Source organism: Antennarius striatus, chromosome 5, assembly GCF_040054535.1.
Source record: "Antennarius striatus isolate MH-2024 chromosome 5, ASM4005453v1, whole genome shotgun sequence".
NCBI lineage: Eukaryota > Metazoa > Chordata > Actinopteri > Lophiiformes > Antennariidae > Antennarius > Antennarius striatus.
The window spans coordinates 11,662,028-11,683,270 of record NC_090780.1 but is presented as its reverse complement, the minus strand read 5'-3'; the positions used below and the strand labels follow the sequence as shown (position 1 = coordinate 11,683,270).

Genomic DNA, 21,243 nt, shown 5'->3' with positions numbered 1-21,243 from the left:
CCAAACAACATCGCTGGTCTCAGCGGTTTTGTACACCGTTCCTTTCATTTTAGCTGAAACTCTTCTATCACACATCACACCTGACACTTTCCTCCACCCGTTCCATCCTGCCTGTACACGCTTCTTCACCTCTTTTCCACACTCTCCATTGCTCTGGACTGTTGACCCTAATTACTTAAAATCCTCCACCTTCTTGATCTCTTCTCCCTGTAACCTCACTCTTCCACTTGGTTCCCTCTCATTCACACACATGTACTCTGTCTTACTGCGGCTAACCTTCATTCCTCTTCTTTCCAGGACAAACCTCCACCTCTCTAGCTTCTTCTCCACCTGTTCCCTGCTCTCACTACAGATCACAATGTCATCTGCAAACATCATAGTCCAAGACTGAGGTTCAGAAAAGAAAACCAGCCTCTTGAAGACACCAATGTAGACTTTCTGTCTGCAATGGGAATTCTTGCAACCTTATCGACATAGCCATAGAGTCTCTTCTCTGGTTATGTGCCTATTTGACACCTGTAAAGATAACCTAAAAATAAACATAAATTCATAAAAGAAAATAACTTTTAAAAGTAGCCTCTAATCTAGCCTCTGATCAAACAACTGTTTGGTTTTAGTATAATGTGGTCAATATGCCATAATAATCAATCAATGTTAAATCAGCAATTTCAAAGCAAGTTAACATATGATCTATGAGTAGTCTAGTAACAACCAGTTTTTCTTTTTTTGTGTTGTGGAATGGACTTGTTTTGAATAAATATGCCTCAAGATGAATCTGTGAACACAAGGTTGTACTACATGTCTTTGTGGAAGAGGTATGTTGAGATTGCAGGTTGATAATAAGGAATACTAGGGTTCCTTTGTTGCACATAACTCTCCATCCCTTGCAGATTTTATGGCTTTACTGCACCAAAAGCACCAAAATATATTATTTCTTCAGTACCTTGATTACGTTTTCATCAGGATAGGATTTGGAGGCAAAAACATGTTTATACTGGCTCTTTGTTTTAGGTATGATAAACATACATACTAGACTAATTTACTTTAGGTCACATGATGATTACATCAACATGCATTTTTGATGCCAGTGAGTTTTGAAATGCTGAGTTTTGTTGTATCAAACATAATCATTTGGACAGTTGATAAAGTGCAACCACACAGATCGACTGAGGTGTTTTTAAATGACTTAGACTGATTACTATTGGTCTTTTGACTGGGTTAACAACGATCTAAACGGGCTGTGTTTTGCAGTGTGTTTAGCAGCAATGTGTTCGATGCCTCTAATGCTGAACTGCAATACATCACCATAGCCTCCAAGTCCAGTTATCCTCCCAAGCCTTTGAAGATGCTTAACCTACTTTCTTAAAGTGCTGGCATCAGAGCAGTTGTTATATGGTCAGAAATCAGCAGTCAGAACACAGTGTGATTTTCGCTGAATAGAAGCCACTTTTAGCAATGCAGAGCGATGGAAGAATAATAACCTGCTATCATAAAGGATGCCTAAAGTGACAGATTTCTTTTGAATGGATCACTGAAAGACCTACATGTGAATGGGTAGTGTATCATTTGCTCTAGATAATTTAACTGTATTGTTTAATTTGCAGTTCTCCATCATTTCCAGCTTTTATCGGGCTCCTTTCTCTCTCATGGTTCGTTGTTATAATGAATATACAGTGCACCCTCGTTCCTCGCGGTTAATGGGTTCCAGGAACCACACGCAATTACCAAATTCCGCGATAAAGCGACAAACTATTTATCTTATTATTTACGGTAATTTAAACATTTATGACCCTCCCCATACTGATACTAAACCACCTTCTATCTGTATTAGCTTTTCTCACACTCCTATCGATTGTTAAAAGCACTTTTGTGTCTCATGGAAGTCGAAACTCACAGAATGTATCGCACTTCCGGATACTGTGAGGCAATTGAATGGACGTACAGTATCACGTGACTGCCTACCAAAAATCCATGATGAGGTGAAGTCACAAGCGTTGATGCGTGAATGCGCGAGGGTGCACTGTGTCCAGATGTACTTTTACTTTCCTTTCTCAGGAACAGTTATATATTGTTGTGGACTAAATAGTAAAATTCAAAGTATAAAGGAGCCATAGCATGGCTCAATGCTACTGGGATTTGATCAACGTTTTTGATTTATTGGCTGGGATTCAGAGGCCAGTTCTTAGCTGTTATTTCTGTGGATTTACATTTTTTCTCCCAATTACATCCGAACAATAGAAAGGAGACATAAATTTATTTATGCACTATGGTGAAGTAGAAGCAGCCCTGGAAATGAGTGACCGACTTGGCACACACGTGCACACATTTAGTTGTTGTAACATCATGATAACAATTCACATGTAGACGTGACTGATTTGTAGGCATTTTATTTTATGAGCTGCATCGATACTGCTTTTGTCAAGAGAATCCAACAACACAAATTTATAACATGTGATGCTTCGCTTGGTGAATCAATCAATGACAACTTGACTTAACTCTATGTGAGTCAGTGTAGGAGAAAGCCGCAAGAGAAGATGTGTTTCAATGAGACAACAAGGGCGACTAAGTGAGGGAAAGTACTTTACACATGAACATTTGGGGATAAAAACGTGCTACAAAATTGAAAGCTCAATTCTAAACAAGAACCAATGCAGTCAGAGACTGCAACATCCCGCAACACCGCTGAATTGAAATTTTTACCCTGACCTACTTGCATAGGTCAAAATACCCTGACCTACTTGCATAGGTCAAAGATCAAAGCTAATGCTCTGACCCACTTTCATAGATCAAAGCAGTAGCTTTGATCTACGGTCTTTCTCACACTGGCCTTCTCCCTAGTCTTTCTATCTTATCAAGTGTACAAAAGTGAGTGTACAAAAGTTAAAATTTGACATTGACCTAGTTTTCTGAAGGTCAATGTCTTCATCTCATCTTCATCCCCTTTGCTGCCTGAGTAATGTGCATTTTGTTTCACCTTTCTATCTGCAATGGTTGCGAAGATATTTGTTGGACTAACGGACGGACAGACGGACAGGTGGACGGACAGATGGGCGAACGGACTAATGGACGAACACACTCACACGGACAATTACAATACATCGCTGCTTTGAAGTGGAATCTAACAAACAAAAAAATCGTCATTCACATTTCATCCATAATCATGCTATTTACTATCTAACATACACAGAATTTGTTTAGACTATGCTGAAAGAATTCTACAACCCCCTTGTTTAAATATCCAATTAACTCTGTGAAGTTAGTCCTTTAGATGCTCTATTTCCAATGTTCTCCCACTAGCTAGTTGTTCGTGTTCCCTTTCATATGTATTAATTAGCTTGTTTGCAGTTATGGACTACATATTCAGGTTTTTTTTTAACATACCTCAGTTGTAATTTCAGAGTAAAACCAAAACAACTAGATATATAAGTAAATATATATAAATTCAAAAGCTCCTAAGAACCCACAATGTGAAAGGAAAAAAAAAATAGTGGCAATGCCCAGTTTTCTGTAACCATTTGTGAAGGGTCACCAGGGGGGTTGGAGCCCATCCCACCTGGGTGAGATACAGTAGAGTGGACATGTCAACACTTCATCACAGGGCTAGCACATAGAAACACATGACAAACTACCGTTCACAAGTTCTCCAGGACATACTGTACGTGCATATGGACTGTGGGAGGAAGTCAGAGCAACCAGGCAGAGACTATGCAAACAACGGTAATGACTGTCTAGACTGTTTGACACTTATGTCGACCTGGCCCATTACTTCATTATATTGGATTTATTATCAGACACTACAGTGAAAAGTAGGAAAATCTTCAGTGACTTGAGGTAATCATTTTAAGTACTGACCTGCTCACAGATTCTCATTCTCAGGCATTTCCATCAATGGAATGTCACTAACTAAAATTATTCCCTCATCTTGAGCAGCTGATTGATTTATCAAAGCCTTGGATTCAGTGAAAGCACACAGATTGAGACTTTTATGCCAAAAGAGCTTTAAGTCAAGGCCTGTGGACCTTTTAGACTGACAGATCTCAAAGCAGCTTTTACTCTAACAAGCTTTGAAATATTCCTCCTGCCCCGCATACCCCCCCACATACGCTCTCACACTCACACACACACGCGCACACGCAAGCGCACGCGCACAAGCACACGCACACACACACACACGCACGCACGCACGCACACACACACACACACACACACACACACACACACACACACACACACACACACACACACAAACACACCACATACACACCACTATCACCAACACCACCATTTCCTCTTTAATGTGTCTTGTCAGAAACTGTTTTTGGTAAATGAGCCATTTTTACCCTGTGTGCTGATGTAGTGAAATTTAGCCTTTTTACCACACACACGCATGGGAAACAATGAAACCATTTGTAAAGACTTCCCATCACAGTTGAAAATGCAGCACTCAGAATCCAGGTTGCCCTTATAAGATTACTATAGAACACTGACATTGTAATGTGCTGCTTAATCATGTTATAAAAAATGTTAGCTTGATATTTAATGTTCATCAAACCTGCTGTATGTTAACCAAGTATAAGCACAGCTTTCACAAGACGTCTTGGTGGCAGGGTTAGCAGAATAGTAGGGTTTGCTGGGTTATTGCAGAAACAGCCAAGCAAGCACTCAACCAAGTCAAGAACCGACCAACCATGGATAGATCACATCTTAATGACTGTTGGCAAATTAAACAAATCGTCAAAAAATCTAATTGGTTAAAGGCTAGCTCTAGGCAAGGTGTAAATGCATTTTACTGTCTGAAAAATTACCATATGGTCATACAGTTGTCTGTTTGACCAATGCTGGTCATACAGACAACATACTTAGAGGAACATTAACATTTATCATGGACATGTTTCAGGGAATTTGGTAAATGTCAGCTCATTATTCATTGTTTTCTTAGAATTGTTTTTTTTTACTACAATCTCCTGAGGGAGCACCCTGCTCTTCTATGGGTAAATCATGCAATATGTTCATAAGCTAAGCTAGCTAAGCTTTATGTATCTTCCACAGTGCTCTACATGTAGCTTAATGTGATTTCCTAAAGCTTTTTCTCTTATAACATTTTTTGCTAACATGAAAGTGGTGGGGTTGTAATTCCTAAATAATACTCTGAAAGCCAATGAAATGTGCTGCTGAGCTTAAATGCCCTGTAGAGCTGAAGAGTACTGTGGAGTCAGGAGGTCATTGCTGTCCATTAGTGTCCATTTTACATTACACGCAGTTACTATAATAACATCAGACGAAAAGACAAAACAAACCAAATCTTTTTATTATACTGAATACATATTTCTTTAAAATGTAATGCATGTTTAAGGCTTTAGAATCTGAAATTGAGAACATTCTATAATGAGCATGTCACTTCACTCTCACAAGAGAGCCCCTGTCCCACAAACAACACACAAACAACACAAAAATACAGTATAATCAAACTCAGCTAGTCCAAAACTAGCATAAGTGGTTTGGTCCTACCCACCTGCAGTCCGGCTTTGCCCACCCAGTTGTACCATATCATAGCTGGGTGTACCGTCTACTGATGATGTCCCAGCATCCAGCTGTGATTCTGTCTCAGCTGTTTTGCTTTGCAACCTTCGACCTGCTGTCAGATTGGCTAACTTTGACACAATGTCTCCTGTATTCAGCTGCAGCACTGCTTGCAGCATCAGTAATGTGGAGTCTTTTTGCCACTCTTATTTTATGGGGTTTGTCTGTCCACCTGCATCATGCCAGTGGTCCATTGACAACAGCGACCTTTAGTTTCAGGTCTCACGAAATTGGGGTGCGCTGGGCTCGCTAGGGGGTAGCATTACTTTAGACAGACCCTGACCTCAAGCTCTGCTGCCTCCCACAGACGTTATTTGTTTTTCACTGCTGTCAACTGAGAAATGGGAGTAGTCGACCTAACTGTCCCCATCCCCCTCATATTATATGCTTCAGAGTTTCTCCTTCCATGTTAGCCATTCTGCAGTTGCACTGCAATCTGTACATAGTTTTGCTGACTAATGCCACATCTTTTTGTATTACTGTACTGTCATGTTAGTTATTGCTATTTCTATTATTTAGCATTATTATTTAATAATTTTGATGAAATTGAAAATTTGTATGGCCATATGAGCTTACTTTGTGTTGTATTTTGTAGAAAGAGGAGGCACATGGAAGATGCAGTAAAACCGCAGTGTCAGACACCAGGAGACTTTAATGCTGGCTTTCTAAGAATGACACTGACAGTTCTTTTGCATGAGTCAGATGTCCCTGGCACCAGAGTCCAATACTGGCCAGAACCTTTGAACATTTGAACAAGTAGCACAGGATTGCCAGTAGCAGGGGGAAGGAACCATTGAAGAACAGCTCAGGCAGGGACACAGTCAGTGTGCCAGTGATGGTAGTGGATGAATCTGGTTTTCTGCTGTTCAACATGAGAATAAAAAACAAACAAACCCTGTTTCTGCCTTGCTACCCCTTGATGCTCATCACTGTTACTGTGTGGCAGAACGGTACTGAGTACTGCTGTGCTGCATGTACATTGTGCTGCAGCTGGTGGCAAAGTCTGATTATGTGCTCTACTAAACAGGGACTAGGGTTATGTAGCAGGGTGGCTGCTTAGTGGCCAGCGCTAGTAACACACTAGACCTCTTCCATTTAACATGCCATCTGGTTGACATATTTACAGAATGGGAACATAGTGAACAAGAAAGTCAGTCAGTTACACAAATATGTAATAAATGAAATATGCATGCCTGTAAAATACCAAGATTTTACCTTTTTATAGTGAACTCATTGAAATATGATCAAAAATAGTCACTTGCCAGATAAAGGGTTAAGAAAAAAAAAAGTAATATTGATTATAAGAGTGGTTCATCACCTGATCTCTCAGTCCCTGTTCCCTCATCAACAGGACAGTTCATTACTTGATTCCAATCAAAGCTGCATAAGATCTCTTTCTGTGCCATTGTGCTCTCCTTAACAGCTGCACTGTGACATCAGCTCATTCTGTTCTTAAAAGCATTGTTAGGAGGGATAGAGATTCAATGTGGTAAACCCTGAAAGACAAGGCCTGTTAATGTAATGAGAGTGGGTAATACCGTAAGGCAAAAAAGGTCAGCTCTGGCATGCATCCCAGAAAAAGAAGTCTAAAGGACTTTATAGAACTCTATCAAAAATAGATCCTGCTGCTCAGTTGGAGAGACAATGTCATTGTGTTGAGAATGATCTCTTCTCAGTGTTAAATTAAAATTTAAATATACTTTTTCTTTCGTTTTTTTTAAGCCCTGCAATGAGCTGGCGTCTAATCTGGGGTGTACCCAATCTCTTGCCAGTAGCTAGTTGAGATAGACTCGATGATTATGATGAAAATTTAATATGTAACGACTTCTGAACAATTCAACAGACAAACAGCCACTGGAGCCTAATGTGTTTGTAAGTTGGCCACTCCCTGTTTTTTCATTTAAAAAAAAAAAAATTTAATTGATTTGTATTAACACCTACATTGCACCTCCTACAGAGAGTTTTGATGCTAAAAAATTACGTATACCAGAGTTTTTGAGTTTTATGTCAAATATTCACTTTTTTCCTATAAAAATAAAAAGAAGGAAAAACAAAAATAAAACAATACTGCATTTTATTTCCACCCAGTTTCCAAAAAAAATGACAAGACTCAAGTATTTTCAATAAAACAATACCCAGCTGAGACAAAGTAGATTAAAGTTCTCATTGAAGACTTGTTCAACATGGCGATGAAGGGTTTGTGAGTCCCCAGACACAACGGTGTGGAGATATGTCTCAATTAGACTTCAGTCCTTATCGAGGACATGGTGGTGACTAGTGAGTCACAGCATTGCATTTGACAAGAATATGCAGTTTTAGCTGAAAAAATAACTGAAGAAGTGAAGCATAGTGAGCAAGAGAGACACATTGTCCCTGTCTTCTATTTCAATGGGACAGCCAATAAAAAAATTGTCATTCATTATTGATGTGAAAGATCCATGAATTTCTTATCTTTTCATCACTCTGGAGCAAAAAACAGTCAACATCTTTGTCCTGGTGACATTTTGCTTCTCTACAGGCTATTTTCAAAAATTGTCAAGAAATTGCATTACCACGGATTACATCCTGCTTCAAAGCGGTGATATATTGTAATTGTTCGTCCGACCGTTAGTCCACCAAATATCTTCGCAACCGTTGCAGATAGAAAGATGAAAAAAAAAGCACATTACTCGGGCGGCAAAAGGGATGAAAATAAGATGATGACCTTGACCTTCAGAAAACTAGTTCAAGGTCAAATTTTAACTTTTGTACACTCAGGAACTGGATAAAGATATTACGACAAAGGAGAAGGCCGGTGTAAGCAAGACTTTAGATCAGAGCTAGTGCTTTGATTTTATGAAAGTAGGTCAAAGCACTAGCTTTGATCTTTGACCTATGCATGTAGCTCAGGGTGAAATTTTTAATTCAGGGGTGTTGCGGGATGTTGCAGTCTCTGACTGCATTGGTTCTTGTTTCGTATATGTGTCGAGGCAAGCTTTACTAGGTCCTGAATGTCAATGCATTTATTGTGACAGTGATTGTAAATGTAATTTAATTTACAAATACAGTGTGCCCTCGTTACTCGCGATTAATGCGCTCCAGGAGCCACAAGTGAATAACGAATTCTGCGACGTAGCGGCAAACCATTCATCTTATTATTTACAGTCATTTAAACATTTATGAACCCGCCCCATACTGATATTAAACCACCATCTGTCTGTATGACATTTTCCCACACTCTTATCGACTGTTTAAAGCACTTTTGTGTCTCACAGAAATGTGCTGCGTTCTGAGACTCATGGAACGTAGCGCACTTCCATATGCTGTCAGCTAATTGCAAATCCGCAATGTGGTGAAGTCGTACGTGTTGGGATTACTGTATCTATTCTGACCACCCCTGTCTCTATTTTACAGTCCAGACAGACAAATTCTACTAATTTAAATGAACGAGAATGTTTTTTTATACACAATAATTTAGGAACATCTCTTCACACACGGTTGTCTTTTTAGCATCTGGGTGATTGTTCTTTGTGATGGTTATGATTGCAACCTGTTAGGACAAACGTGAAGTATAGTGAGACTTTTCTATTCTGTACCATTCATTATCATTTCTTATCAATCATTACCAATTTGTGTCTGCTTTCCGTCTCCTGTCCTGCTGTAACTAAGAGTTAAATTTTAAAACAATCAAAATTTTTTATGTCTGCAGGTTTTGAGGTGTGAATAAAAAAGTATATAAAAAAGGAACCAGGTGGAATCAAACCAAGGACCTTCTTGCTTTGAGGCAACAGTGCGGCTGCCCACTGTGCATCATGCTACCCACAGAGAACATAATGTAATTATTATTAAACCATGCAGTGGTTCATACTCTGTAGAGGAACCTACTGATGAAGTTACTGAGAACTGCTATACAGGAAATACTGAACCTATAGATGCTAATACTAGCAGTGATGATAACAGTTGGGTTGATGATGGTTGGCAGGTAGTGACAGTGACATAAAAAAACTGCAGACTGAGGCAGATGGAGGAAGAATTGAGGGAGAGAGAGAGAGAGAGAGAGGGAGAGAGAGAGAGAGAGAGAGACAGAGAGAGAGAGAGAGAGAGAGCAAACAACTAGACAATAAAATAGTTTAGTGACATGTATGTATGGAATGTGAATTAACACTTGAAGAGGCAGGAGCTCTGTGTCACAGGAGGTTCCTTTTGTCAGTCTGGGCATTTGACCGCAAAATTATTGGATGGATAAACTATAGTCCTTATTAAAAACAAAACGTTTCAGTCTTTACCTGTACAAGAAGATGGTGTCTGGCTCATGAACCAAATCAGGGACCTTATTCCAAAATAAGAGTGTGATGACTAAAATATCTGCACCCCCCCCAGTCTATTTTAAGAAATTCTTGGAAGCACAAGTAAACCTGCACTTTGGGAAAGCAGAGTTCTAGTTCTAGACAACATGGCACAATGACCTCTTAAAGATCTGATGGGGTCAGGCTATAAAGGGCTTTAAAAAGTGAAGGAAAGATTTTAAATTCTATTTGGCTTTCACAGTGAGCCAATGCAGAGATGTTAGCACAGGGGAAATGTGATCTCTTGATCTGGTTCCTGTTATTGTGAGCTGCTGCATGCTGCACATTTCTGCACGTCTGTCTTTGTGCATATGGTATTAGCTGTTGAAATATATCCTGGAAAGAAACAACTAAAAATTAAATTTAGGGATTTAAGCTAGGCTGATGTGGATCAATAAAAGAAAGCTTTTTGATTAAATCAATAATAAAATAATACACATACTTGATGGATGTAATTTATGCAATGAAGAAAGGGACACTAATTATGTTGCCATTTTAAATTAAATAATGTTTATAACCATTTGAGGTTTGATTGCCACTTAATAATCAATTTTTTCTCAGTATGCTCTCCGACAACAGCGGCCGCCCAGAGGATTTGATCCACCAGCTGTTTGTCTTTACCAAGCAATTCATAATAATTGCACAATAGTAGTGGATGGAAATGCACATTGACCTGCTTATGTCTTGCCATAATAGTTGGACAACCTGGACGAGCAGGCTGCACAGATCAGACGGGAACTAGATGGTCGTCTTCAGATGGCAGACCAGATTGCCAGGGTGAGTCAGACTCTGTGGGGGGGTTCATACTGAAATTAATATGCTTTGTTTTGCATTATTTAACATTTCTCAAATATGATGCCAATTGTGTAAACATCAAAATGGAGACTTCTGTCCACAGTTGAAAAGATGGTATTGTTTCACAGAATGTTATATACATAAATCTGACTGCATTGTTTTTCATTCCATTAGGCATCACTGAAAGAAAAGACAACTACATTGATTTTTCTGTCCAGTTTTTAGCATTTTGAAAATTCTTTTGTAAACATATATTTTTTTAAATATTTCCTATGATGTCAGCAGGCTGCCAAGTTCCCCAAATTCGTGTCTAAAGAAATGGAGGCCATGTACATTGAGGAGCTGAAGTCATCAGTGAATCAGCTAATGGCCAATCTTGAGAGCATGCCTGTGTCCAAGGGAGGGGAGTTCAAGCTCCAGAAGCTGAAACGGGGGCACAACACCTCCATCATTGACATGGGTCAAGAGGATGAGAACACACTGTCCAAGTCTGATGTGGTTCTGTCATTCACTCTGGAGGTACAGTACATTAGGGATGATTATGGACATTGGTGTGTAATGACAAGTCTGTGAAACCAATGCAGTGTATTCATAATTTTGATAGATGGTTCAAAAATTATCCCATCAGAATTTTGTCTGCTTGAGACTAAGTATAGAAACAGACAGCAGACCTATTCAGGGAGTTGAACAGACTCTGTGTGAAGAGCAGGCTGCACACATACACATGCACACACACACGCACGCACGCATGCACACACACACACACACACACACACACACACACACACACACACACACACACAAATCTTTTTTTAATTTTTTTTTAGTAGTGTAACATGACTCATCTTGTCCTCAACTTGTCTGAGATGAGCTATCACCACAGAACAAAGCAGTCACACCTTATTCCTCATGATGCCGTGCTATTTCAGAGTCACATAATGTGCAAAGATTCTAACACAAATATATTTTTGCTGTCTTTCAGACATTTGCCTGGAAGTTTAATGCTGAATTATTTATTTTGATTATTTATTTGATTTTTTTAGCACCAAGCTTCCTGTCAGCAGTTCTGTGAAAAATAAATTGCTGTCATATCTATGTTATCTAGATGAAAGGCAACAGACTAGAATCTCAGAATTGTCTTTCAATGAAACATTTTGACACCCGTCTGAAATCTTTATATGCAAGCCATTTGTTTAGTCTATAAGCTAGTTCAAAGGCAAGTACATATTTAGGATCACATTCCAGTTCACCTGAATGTTTTTGAGGTGAGAGGAAGCTGGAGAACATGGAGAGGAACCCAAGCAATCACAGGGAAAAGATACACAGAAGAAGACACAGAAAGAAATCAAACCTAGAACCTTCTTGCTGTGAAGCAACAGCGTTACCCAATGCAGTGCCTATGTGGATGACTCAAATTTAATTGATTAATTGTGTCATTTGTGGCTGGGCTTAATATATTTGTCCCAAACAAGTTTTAATCCTCATAAATTTATTTATACTTGTCAGGTTAAAGCACTTTTTTTGCGTAGCTCAACACATCAGTGTGGATAACACTTTGAAGTCAAGACCCAGGTGATGCAGAATACACATCTTAAATGTGCTCCACACTTTTGCTGTTGGACTCTCTTCCACTTTTCCTTTTTTTCAAGTGTTTACTTTCCAAAGGGTTGGCTACAGCAGCTGCTAGGAATCACTCAGAAACCAAACTAAAATCTTTGGTTGGAATCAGCTACAGACCTTTTAACAATTAGATAACAACATTCTTGACAAAAGCTGATTAAAAGGTTATTTTCCCAAATGTGGCAAATGTAATAGTTTAGTTTTAGCCACCGAAATGAATACAAAAAAATATAAATACAGTAATGTAATTTTATAATGTAAGTATTTACAATCTCTTAATTCATATTTTATGAGAACAAGGTTTCAATATGTTCCCATATGATTACTTATGTAATGCACGTGATGATATTCATATAACAAGTTCAATTCAGGGTGGCAAGGTTGTACAGTGGGGGCACTGTTGCCTTACAGCAAGAAGATTCTGAGTTTGAGTCCTTTCTGTGAAGTTTGTGTGTTCTCCCCGTCTCTGCATAGGCTCTCTCCAGGTTCTTTGGCTTCCTCCCACCTCCAAAAGCATGCCGGTTTGGCAAACTGGTTACACTAAATCGTGTCAGTGTGTTACTATGCATGATTGTTTGGTTTTCATGTGGCCCCACAATGAGCTGGCATTTCATCTGGGGTGAACCACCTCTCAATGGTCACCCGCTGAGAAAGGCTCCAACATTAATCATGACCCACATGGCGGCTAAGCCACTGTAGAGGAGATGACTGTGATCAAGAAAATGGATGGATGGATGGAAGTCAAACTTGCAGCCATGAAGAAAGTATAAATTTACTGGATGCTTTCAGTCAAAATAAGATTTTTATTTGTCATTTGTCTTCCCCCAAATTATTTGCTGTCACTTAACTGAATGTTGATGATTTACTTCACAGGAGAGATTACTTTATGTGTTGTTTCTGGAAATCCGAATCCACATTTTAATAAGAATTATGCCAAATTATAGCACTGGCTACAAGTATAAATATTTATTGTGGCTGAGGTTCTAAAAGAGCTATGCTGTATAAAACTGAAAGGGTTTTCCACCAGCAGGTCTGCTGTGTGACCTTTTTGGATGAATCAGGCCTCGCCTACAACAAATCACTGCGGTGTCTGTGCTTTCCAGGTGGTGATCATGGAAGTGCAAGGGCTGAAGTCTCTAGCTCCTAATAGGATTGTCTACTGCACCATGGAGGTAGAGGGAGGGGAGAAACTCCAGACTGACCAAGCAGAAGCATCCAAGCCTACGTAAGGGGTTGAGCATATACACTTCCACACAATTTAGCATTGTTTGTTAGATTAATGATTAAAAACAAATCTGAATTATGCGTCACAATACAACACATTAGTATTAAAATGTGCAAAGTAATGCAAAAAGGATTTTACTTATTTCTATATTATGTAAAGATTTCCAAATATCTGATTGATGATCACTGCAGATTCTTTTAGATAAGGCAAGTATTGCTGAGGTTGCAGTGGTATGATAGCTGCTCCAGAGCATATCATGGTTTCATTGCATTACAGATCTATTCCAAAGTGCTTAGGGTTACACCCATGCATATTTTATTTGATTGTTTCAGGATTGCATAAAACATGCTGCATGGGTGATCTAAAAAATTGCTAGAAAAAGGGAGGGCTCATATTTGCTGCATCTTTGTTCTTTTCGAATGGGAAAAGAAAACAGACTACAAAAATTAAAAAGTACAAAAGAAAAAAAAAGAGCAACATTAAGAATCGGACCCAGGCAAAAATGCCTGAGGCTACCGTGTAAAAATTATGCAAACAAAAAAAGAAAGTGAAACTAGGCAAACACAAACAATCCTAGTAACAAATGGGGGAAAGGCTAAAACCTACAGTACATCTTAAGGATTGTGGAGGGTTTAAAATGTGACTGTGCTTTTGAAACCACTGACACTGACAATCAGAATCAAGCCTTGCCAACAAATGAACCCAGAACTGTAACATATTTTATATTTTGTGCAATTTTTTAGACACTCTATATACCCTACATATAATTACAGATGACAAATGTCAGTCATTCTCATTTACTAATTATATATTTTAATTTGATTAATTTTATGACACTAAAATTTCACTCACTCATTTTAAATAATATCGGCCTGTTTCTAAAGACTTAAGCACTGTGTGATCATGACACCAACAGCAACACCCAAAGTTACCTTTAAGTTGTTTTGAATCGGCAGCTAGTCCCTTCTGGACCCACTCCTCATTTGTCAGATCACGTTTTTATAAAGGGTAGTTTAGACTAGCATATCTTCTTTAGTCGAAAGCTCAGTGAGAAACAAGTGAATGAAAAGTGGAAAGTGGTGGCCAGTCTGAGCAGAGCAGAGGAAAAGGTTACTTTAACGCCAAAATGTCAATATACGGTAGCAAATTGGATGCAGTGAGTCAATTAATAAACGCTGAAAAAGTGAAGATAAAGAACAAGCTTAGATTAAACACACATTTGTTGTGTGCACATACATTTAAATAGTTAGTATATAGTATAATGATAGATTATGTTTCAGCTTTCAGAGGAACAGTTGGTTATGAAGAGCTAAGTAAATTTCTAGGAACACAAACTTGTCACCCTTTGAATTAATGAGAATTTTCTTTTAGATTTTACCAAAACTGGTAATTCTGGCATGGGAGGAAAGAGTCAAAAGATCAGAAGCCACTGTTCGCTTTTAATTTTCAACAAATGTCACAAGTCATTTTCAGTGTTTTGGCATTTCATTGTTGGATATTAATTTCTACAGATAAATGTCAAGAGTTGTAAAGTATGACGCACAAGACAAACATGAATAATGTTATCCATAATAAGTCTAAGGTCACTTAATCTGAAGCTACTCTGACTCACAGGAATACAGACTGGTGTTGCATCCTTCTGAAAAATTGCACAACAGCATCGGGTTCAAGAAACAGTGTGTTGAGTTCTACCCATTCATTTAATGATCTTTCGTTAAAAATGACAGAAAACAGTTCACTCATCACGGAGAAGCAGAATATGTCCCTGTAGTCTGAATACACCTTTAACCAAACACGCACTTCATGAAATATAGAACTTTTGTACTTTAATGAATGCTTACAGGAAACTATGAACTAAAACTGATTCATCTATGACTCATGGCTAAACCCCAATCCTTTTAGATTCCATGCTCATCTGATCAAGGTGTGAAAATTCATTGTGTAATGCTGCATTACTTCAAGTAGGAAATGAAACAGCCTTTTCTAAATTTCCTTTCTTCCTTTGAAAGTTCCAGCTCATCTTAAAAACAGTCGTCATGGTAGATCAGATGTATAAAGATGTTGGGGTCTTCTGATGGCAAGTAATTGCATAATATGCTGGCCTTTTTTTCTTGTAATTAACTACTATTGCACAGCACATATAGAGATAGGAGACATTTTCCATGAAATGTTCAAGCAAGTATGAGCTATTTCACGGCCTTAATGTCTTCCTATGATCTCCTTAATTCAAGAGCCATTTTATGAAGGTGGTGTGAAAGATACGGTGATAAAGAATGAGAGGATTAGAGTAGAACAAAGAGAGGGTAGATCTGTGTGTGTTTGTGTTTGTTTTTGTCTCTATGTGCATGGCATAACCAATCCACTTCCTATTCAGTAAGAAATCATTGCGACGTCATTATAGTTCAAATTTCAAATGACATTTTGTTATTGTCAAGTGATTGTGCAGCTTATTTCATGAACTGACCTACTTAGGTCAAAACAGGACTGCGCACATTTTGCAGAAAGAGCTGTGAGGGCAGAGCAGTGTCATATAGGCCTTGGATTGATCCAAAAAGGTCACCTTCATCCTAGCAGACTGCTTCCCTCTGAAACCAACAAGGCCCATCAGCCACTGCTCCGTTTTAGCTGCAGTCTCTCTGCTCTGTGCAAACACCATTTTGTACATTCAGTTGTAATCAATTATGAATGTTAGAAATGGTTTTCCATGCTGGGTGACGACACTATTAAAATTACATTGCTGTTTCCTTTTCTTTAATTGAATACAATTTTTATTTATTTATTTCACTGTGTTTATTCCTCCAAGTGTGTGGCAAGATATGTGCTGGTGAGGTTTAGTGGTCATTTGGTTACATTCACGCATTATCAAGTCTGACATGAAGCAGTATCCATTCAAACCGATTTCTTTGGAATGGATTTTGGTTAAAAGAGGCCAATTTTGTTTAAATACTCAGCAATCTGAGTCAGACTAAACAAACCGACCTGAAGCGTTGACTGATTTTAAGTCACATGGTTTCCCAATACAGGAATAGGACACTGTCCAAACTTTTGGCAGTTGGTCTTCATAAAGGTTGTATTAATCGCTTTTAATCAGTGTGTTGTCAGAGTACAGTAGTATGAAATACACCAGTCTGACTCTACAAATGAATCGTTTTGCTCTTGTGACACCCTTGTGAGGCTGTGGGTACGAGGGCTATGGCTGGACCTCATGCACCGATCCATTTGTACAACTGGACAATGTAAATAATTGTAAAAAAAATTGATAAGAAATCCTGTCCTCGAAGTAAGACTGACCTAGTATCAGAAATCGATTGTGTTTACCAGCTTTGTCTTATTATTGTGATATTGTGTGTAAAATTAAATCTAGCTTGCCCAGCAGCATACCACTCGTTTTCCTTACTGTCAGTTTTAACAAAAAATAGTTCAGGTCCATTCAGGTCATCAAAACAACTCAGTTTTCCTTGAATAGAATTAAAAAATTAAAAGTTAGTGTTCTAAATGAACGGATGGCTATGCAATCTCCAGCAAAACATGAACATACGATATCTGTCCATTTTATCACGATGCGAAAATGTGTTGCTTGTCTGTGCATTCTATTTTACTGAAAACCTTCAAAAGGAAACCTGAAAGGGACAACAGAACGACTGTCATTTAAAAACCCATCAAAAATTACTTTGGCTGTCACACAGCTGAATTCCTGAAGGAGTGCTTATAATGAAGTCTGAATAAATAAGATTAATAGACAGTCTGTTGTATCATCTGCTGCTTGACCCACAAAATAATCTTGGCTGATATGGCAGGTGTTTTGTTACATAATGGCTTTGTTGAGTGCAGGTTTAAAGATATCTGGTTCATTAATAGCAGAGATACATTTAGAACAATGACAAGTGACACTGAGGCACAGGATGTGTGTGTATGTGTGTGAGTCTATAAACAATGCATTTTTTGTCTTGTACTGAAACTTCTGTCAGCAGTTGTTGAAAAACCTGTGTTGAAGAGAGAACATAAAATATTTAAAAATATGACTGTTTTCCTCTTTGATTTCAGTTTGAAGTTGCTGTGTGGAGGTGAAATCACTCTCTCTCTGTCTGACAGACAAGTAAAATGTGATGCTGTCATAGAAGCTAACCTCTGGAGTATCTTTTGTTGTGTCTTCCAGCTGGGGGACCCAGGGGGACTTTACCACCACACACCCTCTGCCTGCTGTCAAGGTGAAACTGTTTACAGAGAGCACAGGAGTGTTGGCTCTGGAGGACAAAGAGCTGGGCAGGGTAACACTCCTTTTGTCTTTGTTTTTACCCTGTATCACAAAGAAACCTTGGTTACCCTTGTTTACAGCACTCACAGGCGGTATGACCTCGTCACAACTACTCCAAAAGGGACAGTGTTCTCTGAAGTTCTGCACATGCTTTGTAGGGGCCCTTAAGGCGTAAATCTCATATTTGAGGCACCGGCCAGCTGTTGGGGACACTTGTGTGTGCAATTGTGCACAAGCAGCACATTAGTAAATGTAAGAGACGGGTGAGCCTGCCAAACAGCAAAAGAAAAGTTCGATCAGTCTTACGGTTCAAGCAGGGGTCATTTCAGAATTCATTCATACATTATTTTTTAATGTCTCATCATTTCATCAGAGTTCTTTTGAATTTCACAAGAAATAAACATTGATTTGCTATCCATGGCCGATAGGCCTCATTGATCTGAGATCAGAACAGAATGAATGAAAAAGGTTTATATAACCAGTTGAAACACTGTTGTAGTTATTTTGACTATTTCCAAAAGGTGTGGTTCCCATGGCTAAAACGTTACTGGGGATTAGTTCCCCATGGGAGTTGCCATGGAAATCAAACACAAGGGTTTAAATGACAGTAAATACCAAGGGTATAAGTTCAACTAAACAAAACCTTTGTAAAAATTCCCAATTTATGTTTTCAGATCCCCTGTATTAAAACAGTCATGAAAATCACTCGACAAACACAGGAAATTAGCAAAATGTTTTACAGAGAAAACTTACAACACACAACAAAAGATGTCATCCTGAGTCCTCTGTTCCCTGAATGTAAGACCACTATTTTGCCAATCAAACAAAATCTGTACACTGAATTATTAGATTATAATTCCTATGTATAGGGATCAACATATTGTATGTGTGATTTTTGCCTCCAGCAAATACTGTACTTGATTCATTTTGCCGCTTTCACATTATGCTTGTGTTTGACCAAAAAAACCTGAATAAATTGTACTGCACTTTTCCTTGTTAAGTAGAGGGCAGACAGACACTTTGCCAAACTCAATTTTTCAATCCTTGAATTTTATTTAAATTTTGAGCTCCTGCACAGAGGGTAGAAAAATGTATCCTGTTCACCTGTCACGTTTTTGATGGTAAGATCTGTGCGATATTGCTGGTTTGCATCTGGCCACCAGTGCCTCAGACGTCTCTGTTGTGACGATGACCTTGGTTTGTGACAAGGCTGTTTGATCTCCCACTGCAGCAGCATTGGCAGGAAGACAGCCTTCTTCAAAACCTCTTTAACTCAACAAAGAGAGATTAGTCGTCTTCTTCAGGGAGGCAGAGTAAAGCAGTGTTCTGCTTCTCTACCATGACTCACTTTAGTCTCTCTTTTTGAAAATCCCCCCAAAAAAGGGAAAAGAACACATTTATCACTAGGTCTTGCAGTCACACTGCTTGGTGTTGCTGAATGTTGCACAGGATGTGATAAAAGATTCTCTTACTGGATATAAATGCATGGGAACTTACTTCACGCTGTCTTTTTTAATGTAGGTTGTCCTCCATCCAACTCCTAACAGCCCAAAGCAGTCAGAACTCCATAAGATGACTGTTACCAAGGCATGCCCTGATCAGGATCTGAGGATCAAACTGGCCATACGTATGGACAAACCACAGAATATGAAACACTGCGGGTAGGAGATCCAGTACCAGCTAAACCGCAGCCTCACGTATCTGTGTGCCTTTAATTTTCCATGTCTTTCCTAGAACTCCAGTCCTCTCAGTTCCTGTGTCCTCATTGTCAATCACATACCATGGAAAATTACTGTCAAGTGCATTACTCCCCCTGGTGGACACTTGTGTGAATTTTTAAAAAATGCAAAAAGAAATTGTACCCTTAAACATGGTTGATATAATTAATAATTTATATAAATCCAATACTGAGGATTGAAAAAACAAAAAACTGTTCCCAGGAGCCAGATGTGAGCATCAATCTGTTTTTTTGTTAATGCGGACTGGGATTTGTCCTCACATTTTGGTGTTTTGATAGGTATCTGTGGGCTTTTGGGAAGAATGTTTGGAAACGCTGGAAGAAACGTTTCTTTGTTCTTGTACAGGTAGGTCAAACTGGAAATGTCAGTGGATCTAAAAGTAATGGTTCCATGATAGCTTGATCCCTGAATAGGACTCCTTAAACAATCACACCCACTTTATACTGATTGGAATCACATACAGAATGTATCATCGACAGTTATTTTTTGCTGATAGGGTCTATTCTAACCCAAGAACCATCCCCTACCAAGTTTTAGTAGATTTGGAATAAGCATGCTGAAATCCCAACTATGAAACAGACATGGGTGAAAAAAATATGTGTTCAAGCCGTCAAATGAAACAACCTTTACCCGAAACACAGAAATAAATGCATACTTTTCTGTGGCTCTTTGGAGTGATTGTTGATCTTTTTTTGTAGGTGAGTCAGTATACATTCGCCATGTGCAGCTACAGAGAGAAGAAGTCCGAACCACAGGAACTTCTCCAGCTGGATGGATATACTGTGGACTACAGTGACCCTCAGCCAGGTGAGATGATGTACCAATACTTCTTCTTACTTGGTTTAACTAAAGGTTCATTTAACATGTTGCAAATCATGGACTGGTCTTTTCACACCTTGTTGTTTCAGGCTTGGATGGCGGCAGGGCTTTCTTCAATGCCGTAAAGGAAGGTGACACCGTGATGTTTGCCAGCGACGACGAACAGGACCGGATCCTTTGGGTCCAAGCCATGTATCGTGCCACTGGCCAGTCGCACAAGCCTGTCCCACCCACTCAGGTCCAGAAACTTAACTCCAAAGGGGGTGCCTCAGCCCAAATGGATGCTCCTATTTCTCAGTTCTGTGAGTAGCCAAACACAGCACAATCACGTTTAGTAGATGCAGTGATCATCATCAAAGCAGTAAAAAGCTCTAACCCATTGATGTCTCACATCATGCGCTCCAACACTGCAGTCTCAAAACCTGCTGGTAGAACTAACACACATGCACTCAGACCCCCCCAGCATCTAATGGACTTCCACTCATTTTCACCACTCCATTAATGTATGAGGGTGCAATTCCATGCTATTCCACCAGTTGCACTGGACAGGTTGTTCAGATGGCATCGACCTGTTCAGAAGGAACAGCAAACTCGTAAAAGATTTAATCACAAAACTACCAGACATGATGAGCAAGGGCTAAGTAGGTCACTCCACACATGATTTGAACATTCAAGCCTGCTGGGGTTGAATTCAGACTAACAGTGCCAAGGTGTGCTGCACCCGTCCTAAACGTCAGACTCGTTTTAATCCGATCACAGTTCCAGAAAGCGGCTGCGATTCTGAGACAGTTTCTCAGTTATTTCCTTGTCGCTAAATGACAGTTAAGCCAGATTACGTGCTCAAATTTTTAACCAATCTGTCACATGTACCTTTAAGCAGCCCAC

At 39.1% G+C, this 21,243-nt stretch overlaps 1 protein-coding gene across 4 annotated transcripts in view; it reads left to right on the top strand.

Moving 5' to 3' along the window:
• cadpsb (Ca2+-dependent activator protein for secretion b) overlaps positions 1 to 21,243 on the top strand; it is a 72,100-nt gene that overhangs the window by 23,488 nt on the left and 27,369 nt on the right. For all 4 annotated transcript variants that reach the window (XM_068315117.1, XM_068315116.1, XM_068315115.1 and 1 more), the window contains exons 4-11: positions 10,602 to 10,682; positions 10,986 to 11,219; positions 13,424 to 13,545; positions 17,702 to 17,813; positions 19,322 to 19,461; positions 19,818 to 19,884; positions 20,238 to 20,346; positions 20,448 to 20,660. In XM_068315117.1, coding sequence (XP_068171218.1) covers positions 10,602 to 10,682; positions 10,986 to 11,219; positions 13,424 to 13,545; positions 17,702 to 17,813; positions 19,322 to 19,461; positions 19,818 to 19,884; positions 20,238 to 20,346; positions 20,448 to 20,660 — 1,078 coding nt within the window. The remainder of the gene's footprint in view (positions 1 to 10,601; positions 10,683 to 10,985; positions 11,220 to 13,423; positions 13,546 to 17,701; positions 17,814 to 19,321; positions 19,462 to 19,817; positions 19,885 to 20,237; positions 20,347 to 20,447; positions 20,661 to 21,243) is intronic.